At 47.2% G+C, this 27,313-nt stretch overlaps 1 protein-coding gene across 1 annotated transcript in view; it reads left to right on the top strand.

Annotated features, from left to right (window-relative positions):
• Positions 1 to 27,313, top strand: part of LOC147678877 (septin-2) — a 323,184-nt gene that overhangs the window by 12,490 nt on the left and 283,381 nt on the right. The window contains exon 2 of the mRNA XM_086942642.1: positions 25,423 to 25,471. Within this exon, the coding sequence (XP_086798768.1) occupies positions 25,445 to 25,471 (27 nt within the window). The 5' untranslated portion in view covers positions 25,423 to 25,444. The remainder of the gene's footprint in view (positions 1 to 25,422; positions 25,472 to 27,313) is intronic.

Below are 27,313 nucleotides of genomic sequence, written 5' to 3'. Positions count from 1 at the left end.
TTACTTTTTTGGGGGGTTGGGGGGATATATGGTGTGAACTAGACCCGAAGGAGAAGGAGAAGTGTGGCTCAATGGTTAGAGTGGCAGACCTTGATGCAGAGCGCTGGCCAGGGACCAGGGTTCGATTCCCGCCTCGGCGGGATCGGGCTTAAATTCCTCTGACCGGATATTCTCGCATCAGTGCCGAATCTAAGCATGGGCCCCACGCTGCAACTCTGGGCAATAGCTTGCTTAGTCTCCACAACGGCCCCAGATACACAAGGGATGCCTGGTTTCACCATGGGATGCCCAGGAGTGGACACCTCACAAGGAAAAGCCAGGAGGGGTTTCCTTGTGGTAGGAGTACAAGCGCCGGGATGCTTACGGGGTACTGTTCGCGCTATACAAATACAACACATTTACATTTACATCTGATTGCTTTTCATGAACACTGGTTGCATTACAGGTGGACACATTCATTTTATTGAGTGATTAGCCCAGAATCACAGGATGTTGAGCATCCCTGCCGAGGCTCGAACCTGGTTCCCCAGCTTCAAGGTCAACCGATCTAGCTGTTAGGCCAAATCCTCTCCCCACACTGATACTTTATATCATCAATACTTAACAAAAGCTGACCATAAGAAGTGAAAGTATTTTGGTGTTTTCCTGTAGTAAGTGGCTTTTTTGCCATTGTTCAGATGGGCAGACAATGCCACTTTTTAGGTCTCGCCTGTCGATGCGCATGCGCATCGAGCAAGCGAGACTATGGGGGCTTATCCACTCTTTGTCCAACTTGCAAGGAATCGTGGCGATTCCTTGCAGTGCCCGTGACTTTTAAGCTCAATGCGCATGCGCATTGAGCTTAAAAGCGCGTGCACATGCCCCCAGCCGCCTGCCTTGCCTACTCTCCCGCCCCCTCACTTCTTGATTGCACGGCCGCTAGGCCGTGCCTCCCCTACTCTCCTCCTCCTACTCTCCTCCCCTCGCCGTCTGTTCCCGCACTCCTCCCACACCCCTGCTCCGCCCCCTCCCCTGCCTGCCATGTCGCGTCGCATTTCTCCTCCCCCCTCCCCCCAGCCGCCTGCCTTGCCTACTCTCCCGCCCCCTCACTTCTTGATTGCACGGCCGCTAGGCCGTGCCTCCCCTACTCTCCTCCTCCTACTCTCCTCCCCCCCTCCCCTTATCTGGCCTTCCCTCCGTCTGTTCCCTCTCCCCGCTCCGCCCCCTCCCCTGCCCGCCGTCTGTTCGAGACAAGATGAGAATTGAATTCCCTCTCAATAGGTAGGATATTTTACGTTATACACCACTACCTGTAAACAAATGAGCTTCATTTAAGTCTTAGATCGTGTTAGCATTTTGTCTCTCGAATATTTCTTATATATTGGAAAATTAAGCCTAAAATGACCAGAAGGCTCCATTTTACCAAGCCATCACTTACTCATGCTTAGGTTCAGTGATATTTGTAACAACGATGACAACACCAAGGTGGGGGCATCATGTATTTGGTCAGGTTACATTCTACATTTCCACCAATCTTCGGACACAAGCCACGCCTTGCTAGTGGCGGATGGGCTGGGTGATGCCTCAAAGATGGACGTCTTGCCTGACAAAGGCATCACTTATGTTGCATTTGTCACAATTGGAGGTCCTGGCTAAGTCCCTGGTGCTCCTCAGAAGCCGAACTCTAAACCGCGAACACAAAGGTCACTCATACGCACTGCCGCCAATGCTCTCGATATGAGTGCTGCTGTGAAAGATTATCAGCTGTATCCAGGAGACATGGGATAGTTTGGCGTGGGTGGTACTCTGTTGCCTGTAGTCCAGCATGCAGGCAAAATACTAGTTAGCGGGCCACTCAAAGATGGCCGCTCCTTCAAACCTAGGGTACGGAGTCACCCTGATATGAGGTGGACTTCCGGTTTCTATTCTTTGTTCTAAAGATGACAACAAGTCCATCTTCACTGTTGAAGGCAATGGGCTCAATTTGCACAACAATAGCAAATTTACTCATATAGCCTTGCAACCAATTTAGTAGTATATTTAAAGTTTATTTGGAATTCTCAAACAAATCCAGGAGTACGCTTTGGAAGCTGTGACAGTTGCAGCTTTCCTAGAGTACTCGTATTATTTGTGTACATTCATGCATGTGCCAGTATTTAACAAAATGTACTTTCTGTGCTGACTTTTTATTTTAATGTTTAAAGAGTGGATAAGCCCCCATAGCCTCACCCTCACTCACCCTCACCCTCACTCACCCTCAACCCCTCACCCTCACTCACCCTCACCCTCACCCTCACTCACCCTCACCCTCACCCTCACTCACCCTCAACTCCTCACCCTCACTCACCCTCAACTCCTCACCCTCACTCACCCTCACTCACCCTCACCCACCCTCACCCTCCCTCACCCACACTCACCCTCCCTCAACCCCTCACCCTCACTCACCCTCAACCCCTCACCCTCACCCTCAAACCTTCACCCTCAACCCCTCACTCACCCTCACTCTCACTCACCCTCACTCAGCCTCAACTACTCTCACTCACCCTCAACCCCTCACCCTAACTCACCCTCACCCTAACTCACCCTCACCCTAACTCACCCTCACCCTAACTCACCCTCACCCTAACTCACCCTCACCCTGACTCACCCTCACCCTGACTCACCCTCACCCTGACTCACCCTCACCCTGACTCACCCTCACCCTAACTCACCCTAACTCACCCTCACCCTAACTCACCCTCACCCTAACTCACCCTCACCCTCACCCTCACCCTCACCCTCACTCTCACCCTCACCCTCACTCACCCTCACCCTCACTCACCCTCACCCTCACTCACACTCACCCTCACCCTCACTCACCCTCACTCACCCTCACCCTCACTCACCCTCACCCTCACTCACCCTCAACACCTCACCCTCAACCTCAACCCCTCACTCACCCTCACCCTCACTCACCCTCACCCTCACTCACCCTCACCCTCACTCACCCTCACCCTCACTCACCCTCACCCTCACTCACCCTCACCCTCACTCACCCTCACCCTCACTCACCCTCACCCTCACTCACCCTCACCCTCACTCACCCTCACCCTCACTCACCCTCACCCTCACTCACCCTCACCCTCACTCACCCTCACCCTCACTCACCCTCACCCTCACTCACCCTCACCCTCACTCACCCTCACCCTCACTCACCCTCACTCACCCTCACCCTCACTCACCCTCACCCTCACTCACCCTCACCCTCACTCACCCTCACCCTCACTCACCCTCAACACCTCACCCTCAACCTCAACCCCTCACTCACCCTCACTCACCCTCACCCTCACTCACCCTCACTCACCCTCACTCACCCTCACTCACCCTCACTCACCCTCACTCACCCTCACTCACCCTCACTCACCCTCACTCACCCTCACTCACCCTCACCCTCACTCACCCTCACTCTCACTCACCCTCAACCCCTCACCCTCACTCACCCTCAACCCCTCACCCTCACTCACCCTCAACCCCTCACCCTCACACAGTGCAGTAGGTCTCAGACCATTTCAGTTAGAGCTTTAAGAAATGTTTATGGCTTTTTTTATTTGTAATTCTTTAGCATTGGCTACAGGAAACAAAAATGCTAAACATTTACAAAAAAAACCCATAAACAATTCTAAAAGCACTAACTCTAATGGTGCGAGACCTATTGCATTTCCAATGCTTGTTGTGGGTGGTGACTTTGTGCCTTTTGTGTTTCCCGTTATGGTGGTCAAGCAGTGTTTTCGTTAAACTAGTGCCAGTTTGATGTATCTACTTTGACACAGCTACATTTTCATTTATTGTTAAGGTAATGCTTGCAAATTGGATGGTTTATCCTGTTATAAAGTGCCCTTCCATTCACTAATCTCCCTTGTGTGTTCATTTGTTTTACTTTGTTCTCAGCGGAATTTCCCATTGCTGCCTCAACGGGGCAACCCGCTAGAAATCTGAGTCTGGTTCGAGGAGAATCTCCTTCTCCACCCAGATTAAGAAATTAGCAGGGCATTGCTTTGGGATACTTAAAAGCCTTAGAAAATTCCTCCTGCTTCTTCCCAGAGCATCTAAGAAGACGGTGACTTGAGCTCTGATACCCTCCCGAGTCGACAACGTGAACGCCAGGCTACCTCCTCAACAAACTTAAGGTTGTCCAAAATGCTGCAGCGCAACTTGTCTTTAACACCCCGTTGAGATGCAACGCCAGACAACATGTGCGTTCCCTTCATTGGCTACCTGTGGCCGGATGAGTCGGATTTAGAGCTCTGACCTTGGCCCACCGCCCTCTCTAAGCCTACGGCCCCACCTACTTGCTAAAGGCCCTTTATTCTACACCCCCACCAGATCGCTCCGAACAACTTCACTGCTTGTGGCCCACACCCCCGCTTCCGACTCTCAAGAATGGGGGGCAGCTCACTCGCAGTCAGAGCCTCCACTGCTTGGAAGTCACTTCCTCTGGTTCTTCCCACCATCCAAGACTTTCGTCTTTTCAAAAAAAAATTGAAGACTCCTCTATTCGTTTTAATCTGTGCTCACCTTTCCCTCTAGGCTCGCGCCGGGACACTCCCTCGAGTATCTGTGGACGTTATAAGATTAAATAACATAACGTTCGAGGCATATGAGCTGCAGATGGTACATTATGAATAGATCGCCATCTGGTGTTGGGCTCGGATGATTGCACTTTGTTTTTCTCTTGGAGAGTCTTTTGTCTCTTGGTGACTCCTCCCTTGGTTGGTAGTGCGCATGGGCATCGGCTCCATCCTTAGATTGTTTTTTTCCGCCATCGGGTTCGGATGAAGATCGAGACGCTCCAGATCAACTTCGCAAGAAAGTGATTTTCGGCGCGTATTCCCTTTCCAATTCGACGGTATTGTTATTCGAACGCGTTCATTTCCATTCCGACGCGTTACAAATTCAAAATAGAAGAGAAAAACTTGGAACTACGTCGAAGAACAGGAGGCCTTTCTCGACGCAGTCAAGCCCGGAGTCCATGGAAAGGACTCCATTCAAAAAATGTCCAACGTGTGGTGCTAAGTTCCCACACAAGGACCTACACGAGGTGTGCAACCTCTGTCTATCGCCTGAACACGAATCCAGGGACTGCGAAGCCTGCGCAGCATTCTCCTCCAAGCTAACGATTAGAAATCGTCGAGCTCGAAGACACGAGGTTTCCAGAATGCAGGCGGAAGCGATCCCGGAGCTGTTCGGAGACGAACAAATCGAGGAAGAAGAGGACCAGTCGGGGTCGGAAGGGGACCAGTCGGAGGCTGAAGAACTCATCGAGCAACAAACCGTGAGTGACGACGTCCCCTTACCGAAAAACCGACCCCGTGCGGTAACGACCCCGCCATCGGGCCCGGTCAAACCGCTGAAAAAAGTTTCCGACGCCCGCCTTCGGGCCCGGCAACGAAACCGAAACTGAAACCGAAACACTCGGACTCCCACCATGTCGGATCCGAGAAAAGGGCGACATCGACTTCGGCACCGAGGCTACATACAAAGGACAGCTCGGGATCGAAACATTCCATGTCGAAACATAAATATGACTTATCGCCTAAGAGACACTCGATACCAAGAAAGTCGGAATCGAGCAAACATTCGGTTTCGAAAACAACAAGATCTGACGATCGAAAACAAAAGCACCTCTCGTAACCAGGACCCTCGGTACCGATTCAGGAGCAACAGACAGATCCCAAACAAAAGATCTTGTTTATTGATCCACAAACTGGGAAAGTGGTCACGAAGAAGAGAAAGAGTGAACAGTCAGAAGATAAACCTCTTCCTTCAAAAAAGAGAACAATGGGGACGAATATAACTCCTCCTGCTTCTCCTCGCCCTAGACTAACACCCTCTTCTCCTATTCCTCACAATAGGCCAAATATTCCTACACCTTCCACACCAAGACCAGCTACACCTCAGTCAGATGTAGACAGTGATCTGGGGGAGGGAGAACCTCAAGGGGATGACGAAACTATCCCAGATGAGGAGGATCCATGGGAAAATTATGATGTAGGGTCAGATGAAGACAACGACCCAGAGCTATATCCCTCAAAGCCTTCACCACCTAATGATAACACAGGTTTTGTGCAGCTCATTAATAGGGCAGCGAAATACCATAAGGTAGATATACATACAGAACCTCAAATAGAGGATTTCTTGTTAGAGACTCTACCTAATGCACAGAGAACATCAGGTACTCTCCCTATGTTGAAGGGTCTTCTTGCTCACACAGATGAGATATTCGAAAACCCAGTGAGGGCCAGGGTGTTAAACCCAAGAATTGATAAAAAATACAAAGCGGCCCCAAAGGACCCAATATTTATTAGAGGGCATGTACCGCTAGACTCGCTGGTGGTCTCAAACGCTCGTAAGAGAGCAAACTCGTTATCTACAGGAGAGGCTCCTCCACCAGATAAAGAGTCAAAGTTAATAGATGCATCAGGTAAAAGAGTAGCATCACAGGCAGCGAATAGCTGGCGTATAGCCAATACACAAGCACTACTCGCACGTTATGACAGGGCACATTACGACGAGCTAGAAAAACTTCTTACACATCTCCCAAAGGAACATCAGAAGAAGGCAGACCAATTAATACAGGAAGGTAAAATAATAACAAATACTTCCATTAAGTGTGCATTAGACGCAGCAGACACTGCAGCAAGGTCTATTAACACTAGTGTCATGCTAAGAAGGCACGCATGGCTTAGAATCTCAGGATTCAAACAAGAGGTACAAACAGCCCTACTGAACAAACCATTTGATCAGAAGACATTGTTTGGTTCAAGCACAGACGAGACATTAGAGAAGATGAAGAAAGATACGGAAACGGCTAAGTCAATGGGAGCATTGCAACAGCCAACACACAGAGGTTCCTTTCATAGATCCACCTATAGAGGGGGCTCAAAGAATACAGGAACAAATCAGCAATCCACATCTTTCACACCTACATCACCCAGAGGTAATTCAAGAGGCAGTTACAGAGGTAACAACAATAAAGGAAGAGGCCGCGGAAATAATAATAACCGCAACGCCTCAACACCAAAACAGTGACTTCATAGAACTCCCCCCAGACCACATAACACCGGTCGGGGGACGTCTATCACAGTTCCTACCTGTCTGGGAAAACATCACGTCAGACAAGTGGGTGAGACAAATTATCCAACATGGTTATTGCCTAGAACTCACAGATACCCCGCCAAACATCCCCCCCCAAACAGCGTCCAATGAGTCAGGATCATCTGACATTGTTAAGAGAAGAAGTGCTAGCACTTCTACAAAAGCATGCAATAGAGAAGGTCCCAAAAGATCAACAGGGCACAGGAGTATACTCTCTATACTTCCTGATCCCCAAAAAGGACGGGTCCCTAAGACCAATATTAGACCTCAGACCTCTCAATGCTTACATAAATTCGGAGCACTTCCACATGGTCACGCTCCAACAAGTACTCCCTTTACTGAAGAAAGGGGACTTTCTTTCTACACTGGATCTAAAAGACGCTTACTTTCATATCCCAATTCACAAAGCCCACAGAAAATACCTAAGGTTTGTGTTAGAAGGACAACACTATCAGTTCAAAGTCCTTCCATTCGGTGTCACAACAGCACCGAGAGTTTTCACAAAATGCCTAGCTGTGGTGGCAGCACACCTAAGAAGACAACAAATACATGTCTTCCCATACTTGGACGATTGGCTAATAAAGGCCAAGTCAAAGGAAGAATGTCTTCACAACACACAGAAGACAATTAAATTGCTGCACCACCTAGGGTTCACGGTGAACTACAAAAAATCACACCTGCAACCAAACCAGATTCAGCAATACCTGGGGGCTACAGTAGACACAGAAAAGGCAATAGCATACCCCAACCCAATCAGAGTACAGACAATGGTCGGGTTAATACAAAGATTTCAACCACAACACTCACTACCAGCACGAGTGTTTATGCAACTATTAGGCATGATGTCCTCCTGCATACTGCTAATACCACATGCCAGACTACAAATGCGCCCACTACAAGAGTGTCTAGCGACACAGTGGAATCAGGCTCAAGGGCAGATTACAGATCTGGTGTTGGTAGACGACCGGACGTATCGCTCTCTGAAGTGGTGGAACACAGAAAACATTTCCAAGGGACGGTCGTTCCTAGAGCCAATTCCACAAGTAATAATAACAGCGGACGCATCGCTCTCCGGATGGGGAGCGCATATGGACAGATACACAGTACAGGGGAAGTGGAGTGTGCAGCAAAAGAAACTGCACATCAACTACCTAGAGCTATTAGCAATATTTCTAGCACTAAAAGCATTCCAAATGCAAATAACAGGCAAAGCAGTCCTGATCAGAACAGACAACATGACTGCAATGTATTATATTCAAAAACAGGGGGGGACACACTCTCTCCAACTGTCCAGACTAGCACAGGACCTATGGAGATGGGCCATTCCTCAAAAGATCTACCTGTTAGCGGAACACCTACCAGGAGTTCAAAACCAAATAGCAGACATCCTAAGCAGACAGTCAGAACAAGTGCACGAATGGGAGATGCACGACCAAATACTACAGCCATTCTTCCAAAAATGGGGGCAACCAGAGATAGATCTGTTTGCCAATCATCAGAACGCAAAATGCAAAGAATTCGCATCCAGGTACCCACACCAAAGGTCCCAGGGCAATGCACTGTGGATAAATTGGTCCAACAGATTTGCGTACGCGTTCCCTCCTCTACCACTAATTCCATTACTGGTTCGGAAACTGCAGCAACACTCAATGACAATGATACTAGTGGCACCCACGTGGGCAAGACAGCCGTGGTTCACCACGCTGCTACAACTCTCACAAGTACCACATCAAAAGCTAAGGTTATTACCCATGCATCTTACACAGAACCATGGAGAAATAATGCACCCAGATCCCAAACAACTGAACCTAGCGATTTGGCTCCTGAAGTCATAGAGTTTGGGTATTTAGATTTACCACCAGAATGCATGGAAATCATTAAACAAGCAAGACGTCCTACCACCAGAGCATGCTATGCAGCAAAATGGAAGAGGTTTGCTATACACTGTAACAGTAAGCACATCAACCCTCTGGACGCATCTACTAAACAAATCATTTGCTATTTGTTACACTTACAGCAATGTAACCTAGCATATACCTCTATCAGAGTTCATCTAGCAGCCATAGCAGCATACCTACAAAACAGACAACATCTGTCATTGTTCAAAGTACCAGCAATTAAAGCTTTCATGGAAGGACTCAAAAGAGTCATTCCACCAAGAAGACCACCTTCCCCAGTCTGGAATCTCAACATAGTGCTTACCAGACTAATGGGGCCACCATTTGAACCTATGCATAGGTGTGAAATACAATTCCTCACATGGAAGGTAGCCTTCCGCATAGCTATCACGTCACTTAGAAGAGTAAGTGAACTGCAGGCTTTTACAATTCAAGAACCATTTATGCAGCTACACCAAAATAAAGTGGTTCTTAGAACAAACCCAAAATTCTTACCGAAGGTTATTTCAGCATTCCACATCAATCAGTCAGTGGAATTACCGGTTTTCTTTCCAAAACCACAAACAGTAGCTGAAAGAGCCCTACATACACTGGATGTTAGAAGGGCCATATTGTACTACATAGAAAGAACACAAACTTTCAGAAAGACAAAACAGCTATTTGTTGCGTTTTCTCCCACACATAAAGGCAATCCCATCTCCAAAGCGGGCATTGCCAGATGGATTGTAAAATGCATTCAAATATGCTACTTAAAGGCAAAGAGAACATTAACTATTCCTCCTAGAGCTCACTCTACACGTAAACTAGGAGCATCTATGGCATTTCTAGGAAACATTCCACTAGATGACATATGCAAAGCGGCTACCTGGGTTACACCGCACACCTTCACAAAACACTATTGTGTAGATGTGCACACAACACAACAAGCTAGAGTGGGACAAGCAGTATTAAAAACATTGTTTCAGACAGTTGCAACAGACACGGGCGACCACCGCTAGGGAGAGAACTGCTATATAGTCTATTCATAATGTACCATCTGCAGCCCATATGCCTCGAACGGAATATGCTACTTACCAGTATGCATCTGTTCTTGGCATAGAGGGCTGCAGAGTGGTACATGCCCTCCCAGCCTCCCCGGAAACCTGTGTCTGTTCCAACATTATCTTATTTAGATACACTTACATGGGCACTCTTATCTGTATTCTACTATACTACTCCATCTAACCCTACTATGGCAAAACAATCTAAGGATGGAGCCGATGCCCATGCGCACTACCAACCAAGGGAGGAGTCACCAAGAGACAAAAGACTCTCCAAGAGAAAAACAAAGTGCAATCATCCGAGCCCAACACCAGATGGCGATCTATTCATAATGTACCACTCTGCAGCCCTCTATGCCAAGAACAGATGCATACTGGTAAGTAGCATATTCCATAACGTTTGATGGAGAGCTTTTGTTTACTACAAAGTAAACCTGTGCGTGCACAAAGCCATTTGGAAAGATGCAGCGAAAATACTGTCCCATTGTCAAAAGCATGTACAACGCAATATTTTGCTGAAGTTCATCACTCTCAGGGCATTCTTCATCTTCTGACTCCTTTTCCATACCCTGTTATTTGAGGGTACAGTTTAACCCTCTAGTGCAGCAGAGGGCACGTACTCGAGTAGATCCCCCTCTGTTTACGTATTGTAGCCAAGTATGTTGCTTCACTTTGGGATTTTCATTTTAGGACCACGTGGAACAATAGAAACAAAGTTGCCCAAGTATTGCCAAGCACTTCCTTTCATTAAAAGCCCCCTGTACTGTATTTGCTAATGCTTTTTATCCAATTGTCTTTCACTGTCTTGTGTGTTTTGTCATTTTTGTATCGCGCCCTGTTAAATAGGAATGGGATTAGCAAGGTGCTGCGGTACTGGAAGCTGCTGCCTTTGGTTTGGGTTACTTTGCTGTTGTGGATACTTTGCTTGCGGTGTCGCTTTCTTGCTCTTCTTGGATTCTGTGGTGAAGAGTTGAAGGGTCCAATGCCTGTCAACTTTAGAAGTGCCGTAGCTTACCCTCATCTCTTGAAGATTGTTGGTTATGACCGTGGTGCATGCTAGGTCTGGGTGTCTTGTACCAGTGGGGCACTGTGAACATTTACAGGTTTATCTGCATTATTACACGTATCAAAAGAACACCTTGAAACCCTGAGGCCTTTTTACAAGGCTGGACGTCCTCCCGCTTGATGCATATGACACACCTTTGGCTGCCCAGAAGTGTCAGCTGCTGGTCTAACTTTCAGAATTTCTGGAAATGGTACAGTCTTCGTCCTGTTGCCCATCTTCCCCCTTCATGTCTCTGGTCTAACTGATGCAGAAGGATCTTAATGTGAATTCCTGGATTAGTGTACATGGTACGTTATCTAAGTGAGCTGTTCTGGGAGCAGCAATGTGCCAGTCAAATAGCTTGTGTTATAAGTTGTGCCAAGACTTCTGAAGGGGAGTACATTCCATCACTTGTATCGGAGCTTCAGAATTTGACAACACAATATTCTTTGAGTGCAGAAATGTAGTTTTTGTTGCTGGAATCCAGCCGTTACTGGCGTTGGTATTTTCTGGTCATAACGTCCCAGTGGAAGAGGACCAAGCAGGCCAGTTGTGAACCGGAAGGCATTGTTGACCATTTTTGGCCAGTTGTCTTCTTTTTTTGGAGTTTGTATGTACTGTGCGTGAATTTCTCTCGTAACCCTTTACAGTATTTGACTTTGACTAGAGAATTGCTCGAACAGGGGTGCACAGGTCACCCACCGTTCCAGATGAGAACATCACACGTTAACAATAAGTGTTCTGATCACCATGCTTGTTTTTCGCTGGTATTTCAGGGAAGCATTCACAGTCTCTCCCAATCGCCTCATTTTACTCAGTTTTAGGATGTTGTCTCTTTTGGATTTTCTTTAGTGAGCATACCAAATGGGGTGAGCATTTTTTTTTCTTATTTACAAATCTGAGATGGATTAGTAAATAAAAAGTTGCGTGAAATGCGCTTTTTTTAAAATATAGCGCTAATGCGCTTTATTATAAACAAGCATTAGAAATGCAATAGGTCTCGCAGCATTAGAGTTAGTGCTTTTAGAATTGTTTATGGGTTTTTTTTGTAAATCTTTAGCATGAGGTTGAGGGTGAGTGAGGGTGAGGGGTTGAGGGTGAGTGAGGGTGAGGCTGAGGGGTTGAGGGTGAGGGTGAGTGAGGGGTTGAGGGTGAGGGGTTGAGGGTGAGTGAGGGTGAGGGGTTGAGGGTGAGTGAGGGTGAGTGAGGGTGAGGGGTTGAGGGTGAGTGAGGGTGAGGGGTTGAGGGTGAGTGAGGGTGAGGGGTTGAGGGTGAGTGAGGGTGAGTGAGGGTGAGTGAGGGTGAGGGGTTGAGGGTGGGTGAGGGTGAGTGAGGGTGAGGGTGAGTGAGGGTGAGGGTGAGTGAGAGTGAGCGGGTGGGTGAGAGTGAGTGGGTCGGTGAGAGTGAGCGAGTGGGTGAGAGTGAGTGGGTGGGTGAGAGTGAGTGCGTGGGTGAGAGTGAGTGCGTGGGTGAGAGTGAGTGCGTGGGTGAGAGTGAGTGCGTGGGTGAGAGTGAGTGGGTGGGTGAGAGTGAGTGGGTGGGTGAGAGTGGGTGGGTGAGAGTGGGTGGGTGGGTGAGAGTGGGTGGGTGAGAGTGGGTGGGTGAGAGTGAGTGGGTGGGTGGGTGAGAGTGAGTGGGTGGGTGGGTGAGAGTGAGGGGGTGGGTGAGAGTGAGGGGGTGGGTGAGAGTGAGGGGGTGGGTGAGAGTGAGGGGGTGAGAGTGAGGGGGTGAGAGTGAGGGGGTGAGAGTGAGGGGGTGAGAGTGAGGGGGTGAGAGTGAGGGGGTGAGAGTGAGTGGGTGAGAGTGAGTGGGTGAGAGTGGGTGGGTGAGAGTGGGTGGGTGAGAGTGGGTGGGTGAGAGTGGGTGGGTGGAGTGGGTGGGTGGGTGAGAGTGAGTGGGTGGGTGGGTGGGAGTTTCTGACTAATAAATGAAATGATGCAGCCAGAGATATCTTGGTCCATAACAAAACAGACAAATATAGAATAAAAATGCTGGTGACACAGGTAAATTACACCTAAAAAAGGAGAAATAAAACACTTAATGTTTTAAAGATCATGTGGTCTTAGATGAGATTCATTAAGAGGAAGCCAGCTCTACAAAGATGACGGAAAGGAGAAAAAATGATCAACTGTACAGCAGGATCTAGGAACCACAAGCTTACACCCGCTGCGCTGGTGGAATGGCAGGCAAATGTGGGTCAGAGGAGGGGGTGCATTCCCATTATTGCACCAAAGAAAAACCGGAAGCTCGAATACAATACCTAGCAATGGGCAGACCTAGTTAATGTGAGGGTTCCAACAACATGGTATGCTATCTGAAGATGTTGGAAGAAAGAGTTTGGTAGTACCAAATGAAATGCACTGTGATAGCTGAGATATGACCGCATTGTTGCTGTAAATGACACACTTGTTACTTTTGAGGCTCAGACAGAGTCCTATACAGAGAAGTATGGTATCCCAAGCAGAGAGATTGCCGCTTGCTTTAGAACAGAAAGAATGGATCCTATACAATGGGATCGATAAGGGCGTTGTTAAATACCAGCGGGCAGCTCTTTATGGATCCTACCTGGATAAAAATCAGTGGGTGGGAAATCATATTTCTTTGAAAATAAAAACGACAGAAAGCGGACCACTACCCAAGAGACCATTTTTTTTTTAACAAGGCCAGGACCTCAATCCTTGAACGTGAAAACGTGAAAGCTTTATGTTATCCACATGTGTAGGACTATCGCTTTAAAATGGGAAGAAACGTGATCATAACTCCAATGTGGTATGAAAGGAAAGTTCCTTCAGAATCGGGATTTTTTTTACTTCTGGGTCAGAGCACAGAGAGTGATTACAGTCAATTCATAGGGCCGCTTTAACAGCTAAATGCTTAGTTTCAGAAAAGGGTTTTAACTCTCAGCTAAGAGAATTTAAGGTCAAGCTGCTAATTGCAGCTCATTAGGTTCCTGCTTGCATCGTATATCTTTAATTATTGTACATTTCAGAATTTTCAGCGGGAATGGATTCACTCCCATAGCTGCCATTCAGGGTAGACTCGCATTGTGTGTGGCCCTCCTTTACCTGCCGCTTGTCACTGCTCTATGGCCCATTGGCAATGATGACATTTAGTTTAATACCGCACATCCCCTGTTCACCACTACAGTGCCCTAAGGGCCTGGTGTACATGAGGTACAATTCTGAAATAAATTATGATTATTTTCTAGAAATAAGTTTTGGATAACTCTCTATTAAAGTACATTGTGTCCTAGGCAAGAATTGGGAACATATCTTCAAGGAGTGTGGCACAGTGTACTCATGAGGTGCTTGGATTGAGTGGAATAATGGAAGCAAATAAGCCAGGGGGGCCTAAATTAAAGGGGTAGGGGGGGCACCTAGAGTGTGGAGTCCAACATGCAGGGGGCCCTGGGGGTAGCCGAGCAACATGGGGGAGGGGGGGGTCCAGTGGGAAGCCAGCCAGGATTGGAGGTTGAGGAAGGGGGTTAAGCCCCGGAGTAGACATTTGAGCCACACTGAGGGATGGATGGAAGGCATGGAGACGACGAACACCGGGGTGGACAAGCAACAGGAGGAGGGAAGAAGAGGGGAGCCAGAGTGTTTCCAAGCACCAGGGAGCAGCCCACCAATCAGGGGTCAGGCATAGGTGGACAGTCGGAGACAGCTGGCAATATGGCAGCCAGGGCACGCACTGGGTGGAGCCATGGGGTGGGGGTGAACAATTTAGAAGAGCGGTGGTTGCAAGCGTGCAAGTAAAGGCAAGAGTTGAGGAGAATGTGTGGAGAGCAAGAGTGAGGATGCCAAGGGAAAGGGAAGTTTCAAGGAAAGAAGGAAAGAAAAAAAGAAATGGGAAGAGAAAAGAGAAAAGAGGATTAGCATAAAGAGAACAGATAAAGGAGCGATATGAGGAGGGAGGCTGCAATAGGGCGGAGTGCACTCTTTGTGCTCGTGTTGAATTCCTTACCGCTCCAGGGCACAAACACTCCCAACCGTAGGTCGCTATGAAAGCCCAATGGTCTCTGCAAACTGAACTGCGCTTCCCAGTGGACTGGACTAGATAGTGCTTGCCTTAACTCAGAGGTTGAAACGACAGTCTTAATAAGATGCTGCTTATTTGTTTCAATTTAATAATAATATAAAAAAACATTAATGTTTGATGACTAGTTCTTTGAATAGAGCTGTTCCGTAAGTAAAATTTTCTTTCTAAAGAATGCTGTGTATTTAATGTTGCACTGTGATCTATTTTAAGGCCTGGCCTAGAGAGAACTTTAGATGTCTCACTAGTCCCATATCAAAGAAAGATATACATCAACAAGGAAGAGAGGGGAGGGGGAGGAGAAATGCGACACGGCGGGAGGGGGCGGGCAGGGGAGGGGGCGGTAACCTAGTGAACTTAAAGTTTAGAACCACATCCCGATCAAGTTGAGACTGATCCCCTGTCTAAAAAAAAAAACCGTTTTACTACACCATTTGAATTTTTTTTAAATAAACCATTTTTAAACACATTTTTCTAAATACGCCGTTGTTTTCAAGAAAAACAATTTTTCACTTTTTTGTAAGCCTTTCCCAACAACCTTTTTTAACATTGGCTCATTTTCATGATACAGCATTTTTTCACAAGAAATGGACCATAGAAGCTACCATACTGTCATTAGAAAAAATGCTGATCACATATTAACCAGGAAGTGCTGTCTTTTGAGATTATAGACAGGCACATGTAAGTCATTTTGGAAAGTTCTCGTTCTAGTCTCCGGCGCTTTCCCAGTGTTTAGCGCATTTTTCGGATTAGCAAGCAAGTTAAAAGACGGGCTACGAATGCTCACAATACGTTCCTGAGAGCCACAAGAAGGTAATACCCGGTTGCGAGTGCAGCCTCCAGCATGTAAGTAAGATGACGGCAAGTCTTAAAAACAGCCGCCCATTGATAACAAAAGTTTAGCTAACCTACTAAGAGACGGGAAACTTTCAACCCATGATTTTTACCCCGCAGTGTCTGATCGGGCTACGAATGCTCACAATACGTTCCTGAGAGCCACAAGAAGGTAATACCCGGTTGCGAGTGCAGCCTCCAGCATGTAAGTAAGATGACGGCAAGTCTTAAAAACAGCCGCCCATTGATAACAAAAGTTTAGCTAACCTACTAAGAGACGGGAAACTTTCAACCCATGATTTTTACCCCGCAGTGTCTGATCACAGGCGCCCTCACCTTCCGTGCCAGCTCATGGGGGTATTTCTTCATTGAGCCTATGTTTGCATACAGAATCACCGGAAGACGCAAGGAAGAGAGGGGAGGGGGAGGAGAAATGCGACACGGCGGGAGGGGGCGGGCAGGGGAGGGGGCGGAGAGGGGAGAGGTGCGACACGGCAGGAAGACGAAAGGAAGAGAGGGGAGGGGGAGGAGAAATGCGACACGGCGGGAGGGGGCGGAGGGGTAAACAAAGACGGACGTGCACGCGCCCGTGACTTTTAAGGTCAATGCGCATGCGCATAAGCTCAATGCGCATGCGCATTGACCTTAAATTTATCGTGCACTGCAAGGAATCGCCACGATTCCTTGCAGTGTGGATAAAGAGTGGATAACTCGCAATAGTCTCGCTTTGCTCGATGCGCATGCGCATCGACAACAGGCGAGACCTAAAAAACAAATGGGGTGGTAAGTGGACGTAGGACTAGGCAATACAGAAGGCGGGCGTGAGAGAAGGACGCCGTTAGGGTAGTGAAGGACAAGTTACAGACCCATGGAAAACTACACAGTCAACAGAGGGTGGGTCTGGTAGCATGGGTACAATGGTGTGTAGACCAGTGGGGATGGAGAACACCGACAATGGAGGGGGTTAGGGGATGCAAGAAAGGCAGTGGGTGGAGAGGAGCAGCAATAGAAAGATGCATGAAATGAGTACACGCTCCAGGGGAGGGACAAACACCAGAACAGAGAAGAAAATCCAAGGAAGTTTACGAATAAGAAGCAAGGAAATGAGTAACAATACAGCCAACCAGTGTTAAGCAATGAGTGGACTGTCTGTCCCCTGTAGGCTAACAATATGTCTTGCAACACTGTGCATACGCTTTCTTAGGTGAGATCTAAAACAGATTTTTAGCAGCTTATTGAACTCAAGATCTGTTTTGAGGCAAATCTGAATTGGAAGTTGTGGCAATTGAGGAAGCTGAGCCATTCCCTGGTTTAAACGATGCTTATTCCAACACTAAAGTACGTCCATACACAGCATGGGAACTACTGACGCTCCAGGGATGTACACTCTGCATCATACCGCACCCGAGATCACCACATCTCCCCATCAATAGAAAAGATACATCAACAAAACTAACAAAAACAAAGATAAAAATGATTGGCATAAGAAAGAAAATGCTACCAAAGTCGAGTTTAGTAGAAGCTATAGCATAAAGCTAGCATAGGAAAAGAGAAATAGTGGAGAGCAAAGCCTGCTTACAGAGAGAATGTGGTCTTGAAACCTGCAAATTTTTAATTTGTTGCATAAACTCCTCCGCTTACCTTTCTGCACTTGTGGTGCAAAGTCTGCACCCATCATTGATACACCGCGCCCACACCGAGCAGACACATCTCCAACACCTCTTCCGTCATCCAGTGCTACAATCGAGACATTCCACCATCAATCACCTGGTAAGTTCACTGAGTTTCCAGGCACCAGTAGTGGTTTTTAGAACGTAGACAAACCTAAACTTGGGATTCTTACCCTTACCCAGACTCAACCATTCAGCCTTCACTTTCGCTTATGATTCACGCTTTGTCCCTTCTCCTCTTGCTTACTGCATCCTTCCAAAACCCACCTATACTTTCCTCGCTCAAAAGTCTTTTCCACCCAAAATGGACACAACTCTGAAGAAATTTCTTCCAAGCACCAATTTGAAAGACTTGCCGCTGTATAAGTGGGCTGGTGTTACGACTGAATAAGATCCTTGACCGTTTTTCAAATGCCCATGCCTCTGTTGCCTCGACACACTCTACCACCATCCCCTTAGCGTGATAGAATGTAGCTTTAGCATGCTGAACCCCACAACGACCCTAGGAATCTTTCATTTTAAGTTAAACCAACTGCACCCCATTAACGGCGGGGGTTCCTTCTGGGATACAACCTCCTAAAAACGTCCCAGAAAATCTTGAAGACCCCTCTAGTTGTGGGCACCATTGCTTGTTCATTTTTCCCCAATCTCGACAAATGATCAGTCGGCACAATGACAAACTGACGGTTAATTTGGAAAGATCCCCAAAAAATCAAGACCAAGTTTTTACCATGCTGCTGGCTGGACATACCACATTCTCAATTGCAGTCTCTATAATTAGGTTTTGTCACTAATGCTATACCTCACGCAAACTCAGCAGCTTCAGATGATCTGTTATGAGGCAAAACTGGGTCTGGGGCTTATTCCAGGTAGTAGAAGCCTCCCGGTATGCTGCACCTGAAAGTGCGGAATTCCAAGACCCTAACCAGCAGGGCACAGAGATCATTCCAAGGGGTGTGATTTGAGTGTGAACCCTAGTGGTTTTCCGTACCCCGATTACTGAACATTTCACATAACCTTAAATAGTACCCTGGCAAAATATCAATAATGTATAGAACAAATAAATAGTTGTTTCGCAGTCGACCTTGTTTGCGCCGGTAATATCGGCCACTGGTGATTTTACACGTTCAGTCTCTTTCTATACATGTACTCAATGTTGCACTCATTCATCTATCTATTCATTCATGTATCCAGTAACACATTCTTGCATTCACCCATCTACAGTTAATCAAACATGCAAACTTAATAAGCATAGGCAAGATAAATTAAAAGAATAAACGCAGGAAAAACGTTGCTGCCTAACCACAGTGGGCAAAGGCTTGAAGTAAAAAGTACATTTTAGAAAAACAATGGTTCTTGCGGTCAATGTAAAGATGATCTATCATTTGCAGGTACAAATGGAATAACCAACCCTTTCTACCCTCCCCAGATTGAAAGGAGGCAGTTGAAGTATATTTATTAACAAATTGTGATTTTTATGTTTTAAGAAACCTCCTGCAAGGTTGGTTCTTTTTTTCACATGGGACACAAAGCATAATTCCAATACTGACATATCTTTGCAAAACTGTATTTAGTCTTTTTTGCAGCATTCTATTTCAGTTCTAGTTTGCCACGGTCTACAAATTGATTATCTTTACATTGTCCACAGGAACCTTTGTTTTCTCTAAATATATTGTATGCCCTGGGTCCTTGTGAGTAGGGTTGCCCTTGATCCTTTGATACAAGAAGTAAAACGTAAGTCAAAATTTAAATATAGTGGCAGGCGTCATTCTTTTGATGGCACTGTGCATAGTTTCTACACAGCGCAATAGCAATCAACCTTAAAGGCCTATTGGTTTTAACAAACTTTTCACAATAACTTTTTGCATTACGCATATTATTTTCCTCAAGGCAACCATCAGGCGTACAGTCATAAAATTACAAATCTATTACAATACAGATATTCTAGCCCCAAGATTTGTCAGCGATGGGGAAGGTAGGTACCCTGTACCAAAACCCTTGCCTAAAAATTGTAATCTGTGAGATTCTATCTAATGAAACACCACTGTACAGGCATTAGTACATAGCAATCAACCTTTGAAGGCTATATTAAGTATGTCAACTTTTCACAGTATTTAAGTCGGACCTACTACCTTTGTTGTCACGTGTCATAATAAACAGATCGGTGTTGATTATTGGCTCCTTATCACCATAACCAGCTCAGGCCTACTGTATAGAGCATACCCTTTCCCACTGAAAAAAGTACCACAGGAGTACGCTCGGATGAAGCAGACTCCTTCGGTCATTCAAAAGCTTGTAGAGGGGATTAGACACGTTGGTTGAGCCACTCTTAACACTGCTTCTTAAAGTCTGTTTTATGGTGAACTTATTCGGTCTGGCGACTGCTTCGGTGTAGAGTCGGGATTAAAAATCTTCCCACTAATGGAAGGGTATGTGACCTCCTTGTTGGGTGCAATAATCAAGACCAGGAGTATTTTTGGGTGCTTGAGAAAGACCACCACCCTATTCCCCTTCAGAAGCGACAAAGGTGACGTGTAGCCACCCTTCTATCCAACAACATTTGTTGTCGACTTACACCAGTATCCGCTTGTAAGTAAGTACAACCATTTGCAATGCAATAGGTCTCTCATTTGCAAGAGTTTAAGCTATTGACATTGTAAATGGCAATGCCTTTTATTTATATCTTTTGATAATATACACATAAATAAAAGGCATTGTCAGTTACAATGCCAATAGCTCAAACTCTTGTAAATGCAAGATCTATTGCATTTCAAAGAAGCGGCCGCCATTGTCCCAGCCGCTTGGTAAGTGAAAGCTCGTTGTAGGAAAGCATGCCGTGCCTACAGTAGGTGAAACTCATGAAAGAAAATAGTGCTTTCAGACTAAATAAGATAAACCGGTGTAACGACTGAAGTAAAAGGGCCAGTCCTCATGGGAGGTTACAAATGAAGACCAGGCGGTACTAAGGAGGGAACAACAAGCCTATTAAAGAATCCGAATCCAGCATTTACGAAGGACAGTTACACAAGCCAATGACACATATGGGTGGAGTGGCCGGGCTTCAAGTCCATACTCTTAATACAGCATGCCTCGCAGAACAGCACATGCGCTGCCCAGACTCGACCTAAAACCGTGCCCTGGCTGCTAAAAAGCACAGAGTGTATTCCATAGGCTAGATTCTGATGGGGGCTGCTGTCTGGAAGACTGAGGATATAATTGCCCTCCTTCCATGGGCCCTTGGCTCATGGGGAGCCATGGTTGTAAAGGCTTTCAACCCTGGTTGGTGGTCATATCTAGGATGTGCTTGTACTTACATTATCCAAGAGCACAGCTGGCACCTTCAAGAAAGACATGTCTTGAGACCCATTGCTTGTGGCGAGGTTTCTCCAGAAGCTGCTCTTTAAGTTTCGTTTGAAAGGAGTTAAACAAAGGGTGTTTTATTGTTCCATTGACAGTCCCCCTCCATGCGCAGACCTTCTTGCAGTGAAATAAATTGGCAATCAAAGGTGTTGTCTGGACAGATGTTTTTCTGGACAGGGCGCCAGGGCTCTACAGTAGCCGAGATGTTCACCAGACCCTCATATTACTCCTCGCCCTCTGCCCCCTGGCTCCAATAGAGGATTTGTATTGGGTGTGGTAAAAATGGGCTGTTTTTATTCGGACATCTTCGTGTAGGAAAATTAAATTTTAAGCTAAATGTATCCACTGTCAATATTGTGTTGTAAAATGTATTTCGAGCTTGGCAGCAGGGATGGGACGTTGATGCGTGATCGTGGCGGAGAGAGTAGGCACTTCTAGACGCTGCAGACCTTGGAGTGCTTTCCAGATTTTATTAGATGCTTTTATGGATTTTATGAGTAAGCTTGAATTAATTAAAGGTACATTTCAGTATTGTTTTTTTTTTTTTACTATGAGAAGTGGCCCAAGAAACACTAAAACCAGGCCCCATTTAATTCGGGATGGGGGTGCAGGGGTCTCTAAGGTCACCACATTTAATTACTTGGAAATTATATGTGACCCTTCCTGCAGTTGGGGCATCTGATAAACATTTGATCAAAGTCATTTGGGAAGGGTGATCAAGGCGATCTTTCTCTTTGCAAACGAGCTCAGGCTCAGCAACCCTCCGAGGGTGATGCTACCACTGTATAGTAGCAAATGTCTCCAGCAGCTTGATACCGGGCGAGTGTACAGGGACACCCTACTTCTGGGTTCCTTCAAAGAGCAGAAACAACTTTTTTCACATAGACTTCTCTCAATATCTACGATTACTGCCACCCATATGTGTTACACCAAATTAGGGGTAAAATACATATCCGATAACCTACCATTGACCCGCTGTTAATTAAGGTTAAAATTTGGCTCACACCAGAGGCAACATTTATAAAACTAGTTCTAAAAGATTGCTTTGAGCTGAATAATTCGCAAAATAAAGCCATGGTTCACTTATATTAAACAGCCTATGTCCGAGCTAGGTGTCGCAGAATATACATTTTTTTTATCCTGAGCTGATGGATCAAAATAGCAAATCAAGGATTTATAGTTTATTCCAAAACCTCTATATAAAGGAGAGAGCAGAACAACCCCAATACATACCGAGCGTTGCCTTGTACAGTCCAGTTATAACCTCCTGCAGTATATAACCCCATCTGGCTACCTCCAGTAACTCACAACGCAACTTTTACACCACTCTTATTCATCTTAGCACATTGTACTTTCCGGCAGCCTATCCTCTTCTAAGAGGCTGGTACCCAAGCCTGCCAGGATGCCCCTATGACAACTTGTGTCAGCAAAGCCCTGATCACCTTACATTATTTTGCACTCTATATAGCACTGCACTGTAAAGTTGTTTTAGTCCCAATCCTGCGGGCATCTGCTCTTAGATGCTATAACCACGGCATGATATATCTGCAACGTCTTGAGATGCATGACATAAGATGCGCAGTATTATATATTATATGTACAATTTTAGCAGTAAAGGGAAAGGTACAAGTTATTGCAATGATTATTATTTGCAAGATTTCATTCTCTGGATATTACCGGGTTTTAGATGTGAATTGTCCTGATTTAATTTTCCCTGAGCTATCTATGAATGTATCATTTTGTATGCACTAGTAAACTGTACTCCGACCCGAAATGGTTTGTTTTTAATGTTAATTGTCTGGATATTTTCTGGATAAAGTTGTTTTGATTGACAAAGGTGACGTGTTCCCATCCCTCCATCCAACCCCATTTGTTGGTGACAGTATCTGCTTGTATGTAAGTAAACCGTGCCCTGCTGCTAAAAAGCACGTTGTGTATTCCATAGGCTAGATTCTGGTGGGGGCTGCTGTCTGGAAGACTGAGGATAAACTTGCCCTCCTTCCACGGACCCTCGGCTGATGGGGAACCAAGGCTGTAAAGGCGTTCAACCCTGGTTGATGGTCACATCTAGGATGTGCTTGCACTTGCATTATCCAAGAGCACAGCCGGCACCTTCAATAAAGACATGTCCTAAGACCCCTGGCCTGTGGCCAGGTTTCTCCAGAGGCTGCTGTTTAAGTTTAGTTTGAAATGAGTAACACAAAAGGTGTTTATATTCTTCCAGTGACAGGCCAGTGATGGATGCTAGGAAGCCTCGTTCCCCCTCCATGTGCAGACCTTCCTGCTGTGCAGTAAATTTGCAATCAAAGGTGCTGTCTGGACAGATCTTGCCTGGACAGGGAGCCAGGTCTCTACAGTAGCCGCGAGGGTCACCAGGCCCTCATATGACTCCTCACCTTCTGCCCCCTGGTTCCAATAGAGAATTTGTTTTGGCTTTTAGTACAAAAAGGCTGTAATTATTTGGACATCGGAGGGTAGGAAAATTACATTTCCACTAAATGTATTCACTGTCTATATTGGGTTGTAAAATGTATTTAGAGTTGGGCAGCAGGGATAAGATGTAGATATGCGAGTGTGGAGGAGAGAGTAGGCGCTTGCAGATGCTGCAGACATCCCTAGCAACCTTTAGCTTTATTGTGAGTGATGCAGAATGTGCTCGAGGCTTGCTTGTTTTCCTTTAGGATGGGGGTGGGCTCTTTCTTGCACCCTTCGCAGAAATATGCTCTTGTTTCATTTCTGAAATGCGCATACTAAAACCATTCCATGGTTGTGAGCATGAGGTAGTAGTGAAAAATACATAGTGGGTAGCGTGTTTTGAAGGTTTGATGCACTGAGCTGCTACCGCGGTCAAGGGATGTGATTCTGATGCTGAGGAGTGTCTCCTCGTAGAGGTGGGGATGGGAGTTGAATTGGAAAGCACTGGAGGTATGTGCATGTATATCAAGTTATCAGATACAGTTGGTTAATGGGTGTAGATCGGGGTCGCTGGAATTATCCAATTCTGTGGCTTCTTTCTCATGTTTATGGATTTGCCACATAATCTGTCATCTGCTGGGTAAACTGCTGAATAAAAATAAAAAGTTTCCAGCTCAAACAAATCAAGTTACTAAAAAAAACCTGGCACACGAAATGGATGGCCCTTTGCAAAGGTTAAAAGGTCATCTTTCAGTTGCTTATTTCTGCATTTGGTTGTTAAACTGGTACTAATGAGGTGAAATATCTGCCCAGACAGTATTACTTCATTATTTTGACACTTGGTAGTACTATCAAAGAATGTGGCGCATAAGCTACAAAATTTGGCATTTCTTGGTGCACAATTTAAGCATCCCTGCCACATAGTTTGGTGCTCCCTGCCCCATAATTCCAGTGGCCCGTGTCTGGATTGGGATAATGTGGAAGATCGACTGGGTTTGCCTGACGATGTGCTGGATGAGATGAGTATTGGTTAAAGAGTGGTCTGAGAGAAGATGTGAAAACTATGTGTTGCAGTTGATTGTCAGGTTGAAATCTCCAAGAATAGGGTTCAGAATAAGAGTTAGCTCTTCGTGATTTGTTGCACTGGGGTGGGGGTGCTTATATTTGCTTTGAATCGGATTGAGACTGGTGTAAATGTTCGAAACAGGACAGGAGTTTGGTTGATATGAGTTGGAGTTGTTGAGAGTGGCTTGTTGAAAGGCAAGCTTACTACCCCTTGCTTACAGTTAGTGCAAGAAGATGGTATGGTCAGTGTGGTTGGGGGCTGCAGGTGGCTCTGAGCTTTGGGCTTTATCTACAGACTCATATTGTGTCTGAATTTGTAATACCTCCTAAGGTAAGACTTGACTGGTAAACTTTGCATCTCCTGGAGTTCCAAGTGGCCAGAAGGTAGTCAATTGGCTAGCCAGTGTGGGTAGCTAGATGGCACCATTCATAAACAAATGTTCATAGTAGGTACTGCCTAGGAAAAGGCCTTGAATTCCCCTGCCTCCCAGATCTAACAATTGCTGATAATTCGCATCCCAGCCCAAAGTGGCACCTAAGGGACGCCACGATTCTGGCCAACTGGATAAGCACCGCACTCACACCTTGAACGGGAAGCAATGCTCAGGTGCTTGGATCATTCAGGGTGTCCTACCCTGGCGTTAGTTGTCGGGACTGCAGTTTCCATACGTGCCACAGCCTGGTGTGTGTCCCTACACCTTGGAAAGTCCATATATAACCAAAACCTCAGTGGCGTTCATAACCTTTTCTATATTACAGCTTTTCTGCTCACCTTAAATCTGATGGAAATAAACCCTCTGCCCTCGTAGCCTTGACTCGTGCGGGATCCTTCAGAATTTTTAATGAGAAGTAGATTATCTGGCGAAAGCATTAATTTGACCAAAGTTTCACTGCTGTCCTTCTGTTTCTGCTTGTTCTATCCTTACCTTGATTTGTTTGTTTTTCAGGTTCTCAAATTCACATTGAAACATGTCTCAGGCCGGTGATAAAGTGAAGGTAAGTAAACGGAAATGTAAATGTTCATTTTAATGTGGGCATTTTGTAGCATCTTCATGACCCTAGCCTGTTTGCTGGTAGCGAAATGCAGCAGGAAAGAGCCACAAGTAATCAAGTTAGGCAGTGCTGTAGGTGGACAATGGAGGTGGGCGCAGCTGCTGCTAGCAGGCGCTTGAGGCGGGCGCAGCTGCAGCTAGCAGGCGCTTGAGGCGGGCGCAGCTGCAGCTAGCAGGCGCTTGAGGCGGGCACTGCTGCTGCTAGCAGGCGCTTGAGGCGGGCGCTGCTGCTGCTAGCGGGCGCTGGAGGCGGGCGCTGCTGCTGCTAGCGGGTGCTGGAGGCGGGCACTGCTGCTAGCGGGCGCTGGAGGCGGGCACTGCTGCTAGCGGGCGCTGCTGCTGCTAGAGGGCGCTGGAGGCGGGCGCTGCTGCTGCTAGAGGGCGCTGGATGCGGGCGCTGCTGCTGCTGCTAGAGGGCGCTGGAGGCGGGCGCTGGAGGCGGGCGCTGCTGCTGCTAGCGGGCGCTGGAGGCGGGCGCTGCTGCTGCTAGCGGGCGCTGGAGGCGGGCGCTGCTGCTGCTAGCGGGTGCTGGAGGCGGGCACTGCTGCTAGCGGGCGCTGGAGGCGGGCACTGCTGCTAGCGGGTGCTGCTGCTGCTAGAGGGCGCTGGAGGCGTGCGCTGCTGCTGCTAGAGGGCGCTGGAGGCGGGCGCTGCTGCTAGAGGGCGCTGTAGGCGGGCGCTGCTGCTGCTAGCGGGCGCTGGAGGCGGGCGCTGCTGCTAGCGGGCGCTGGAGGCGGGCGCTGCTGCTGCTAGCGGGCGCTGGAGGCGGGCGCAGCTGCAGCTAGCAGGCGCTGGAGGCGGGCGCAGCTGCAGCTAGCGGGCGCTGGAGGCGGGCGCTGCTGCTAGCGGGCGCTGGAGGCGGGCACTGCTGCTAGCGGGCGCTGCTGCTGCTAGAGGGCGCTGGAGGCGGGCGCTGCTGCTGCTAGAGGGCGCTGGATGCGGGCGCTGCTGCTGCTGCTAGAGGGCGCTGGAGGCGGGCGCTGGAGGCGGGCGCTGCTGCTGCTAGCGGGTGCTGGAGGCGGGCGCTGCTGCTGCTAGCGGGCGCTGGAGGCGGACGCTGCTGCTGCTAGCGGGCGCTGGAGGCGGGCGCTGCTGCTGCAAGCAGGCCCATCCAGTCTTTGCTGGTCCCACCCGATTCATACACCGATTTAGGAGATTCATCGTAGAAATAGTCCACGGATGTGTGTGCCCTGAACTCCTCCGCCCTCCTCCCCACGCACACCCACTTTGGCTGTTTTGTGTGGGTCCAAACATTTTGTTTGTTGCCAAATTAGACTGCCTTAATAAACACATTTTAGGGTGCACCATGAAGTATGAAATGAGTAACATGAGCTGCCCACTTTGTAGCCCGGTGTGGCTCCTGTTGAAGGCGGGGAGGATGGAGTTGGGGGGAATAGGGCGTGGTACCACCTCAGTTGCCCAGTTTAGGTGCTTTGTATTAGGGATGGAGTCATTTGTTAGACTTAGGGATGGAGTCATTTGTTAGACTGATGAGACTGTCCATTCAAAGAGGTGGACCCCTCTTCTCTCCTTGACTAGTGGACGGAGTAACTCTGCATTTGGGAGAAACCTTCCCAACGTTTGCTTCTGACTTTGAAAATATTGTTCTATTTTGCTGTCAGTAAACTCCTTCTTTCTTTCCTTTTTCACGTGTTCCTCTAGAGGAGCAGGGGGTGAGTCTGTGAAGCACATGCTCAGATCATGTTTTGTGTATCATTAGTGTAATGTGTTATTGTGGCTAATTGTGCTTTCCACTGTTAGTAAAATCATCGTCCTTTCCCAGAGT

Source organism: Lissotriton vulgaris, chromosome 11 (assembly GCF_964263255.1).
Source record: "Lissotriton vulgaris chromosome 11, aLisVul1.2, whole genome shotgun sequence".
Classification (NCBI taxonomy): domain Eukaryota; kingdom Metazoa; phylum Chordata; class Amphibia; order Caudata; family Salamandridae; genus Lissotriton; species Lissotriton vulgaris.
Note: the sequence above shows the minus strand (reverse complement) of the source record. Positions and strands in the feature narration are given on the sequence as shown.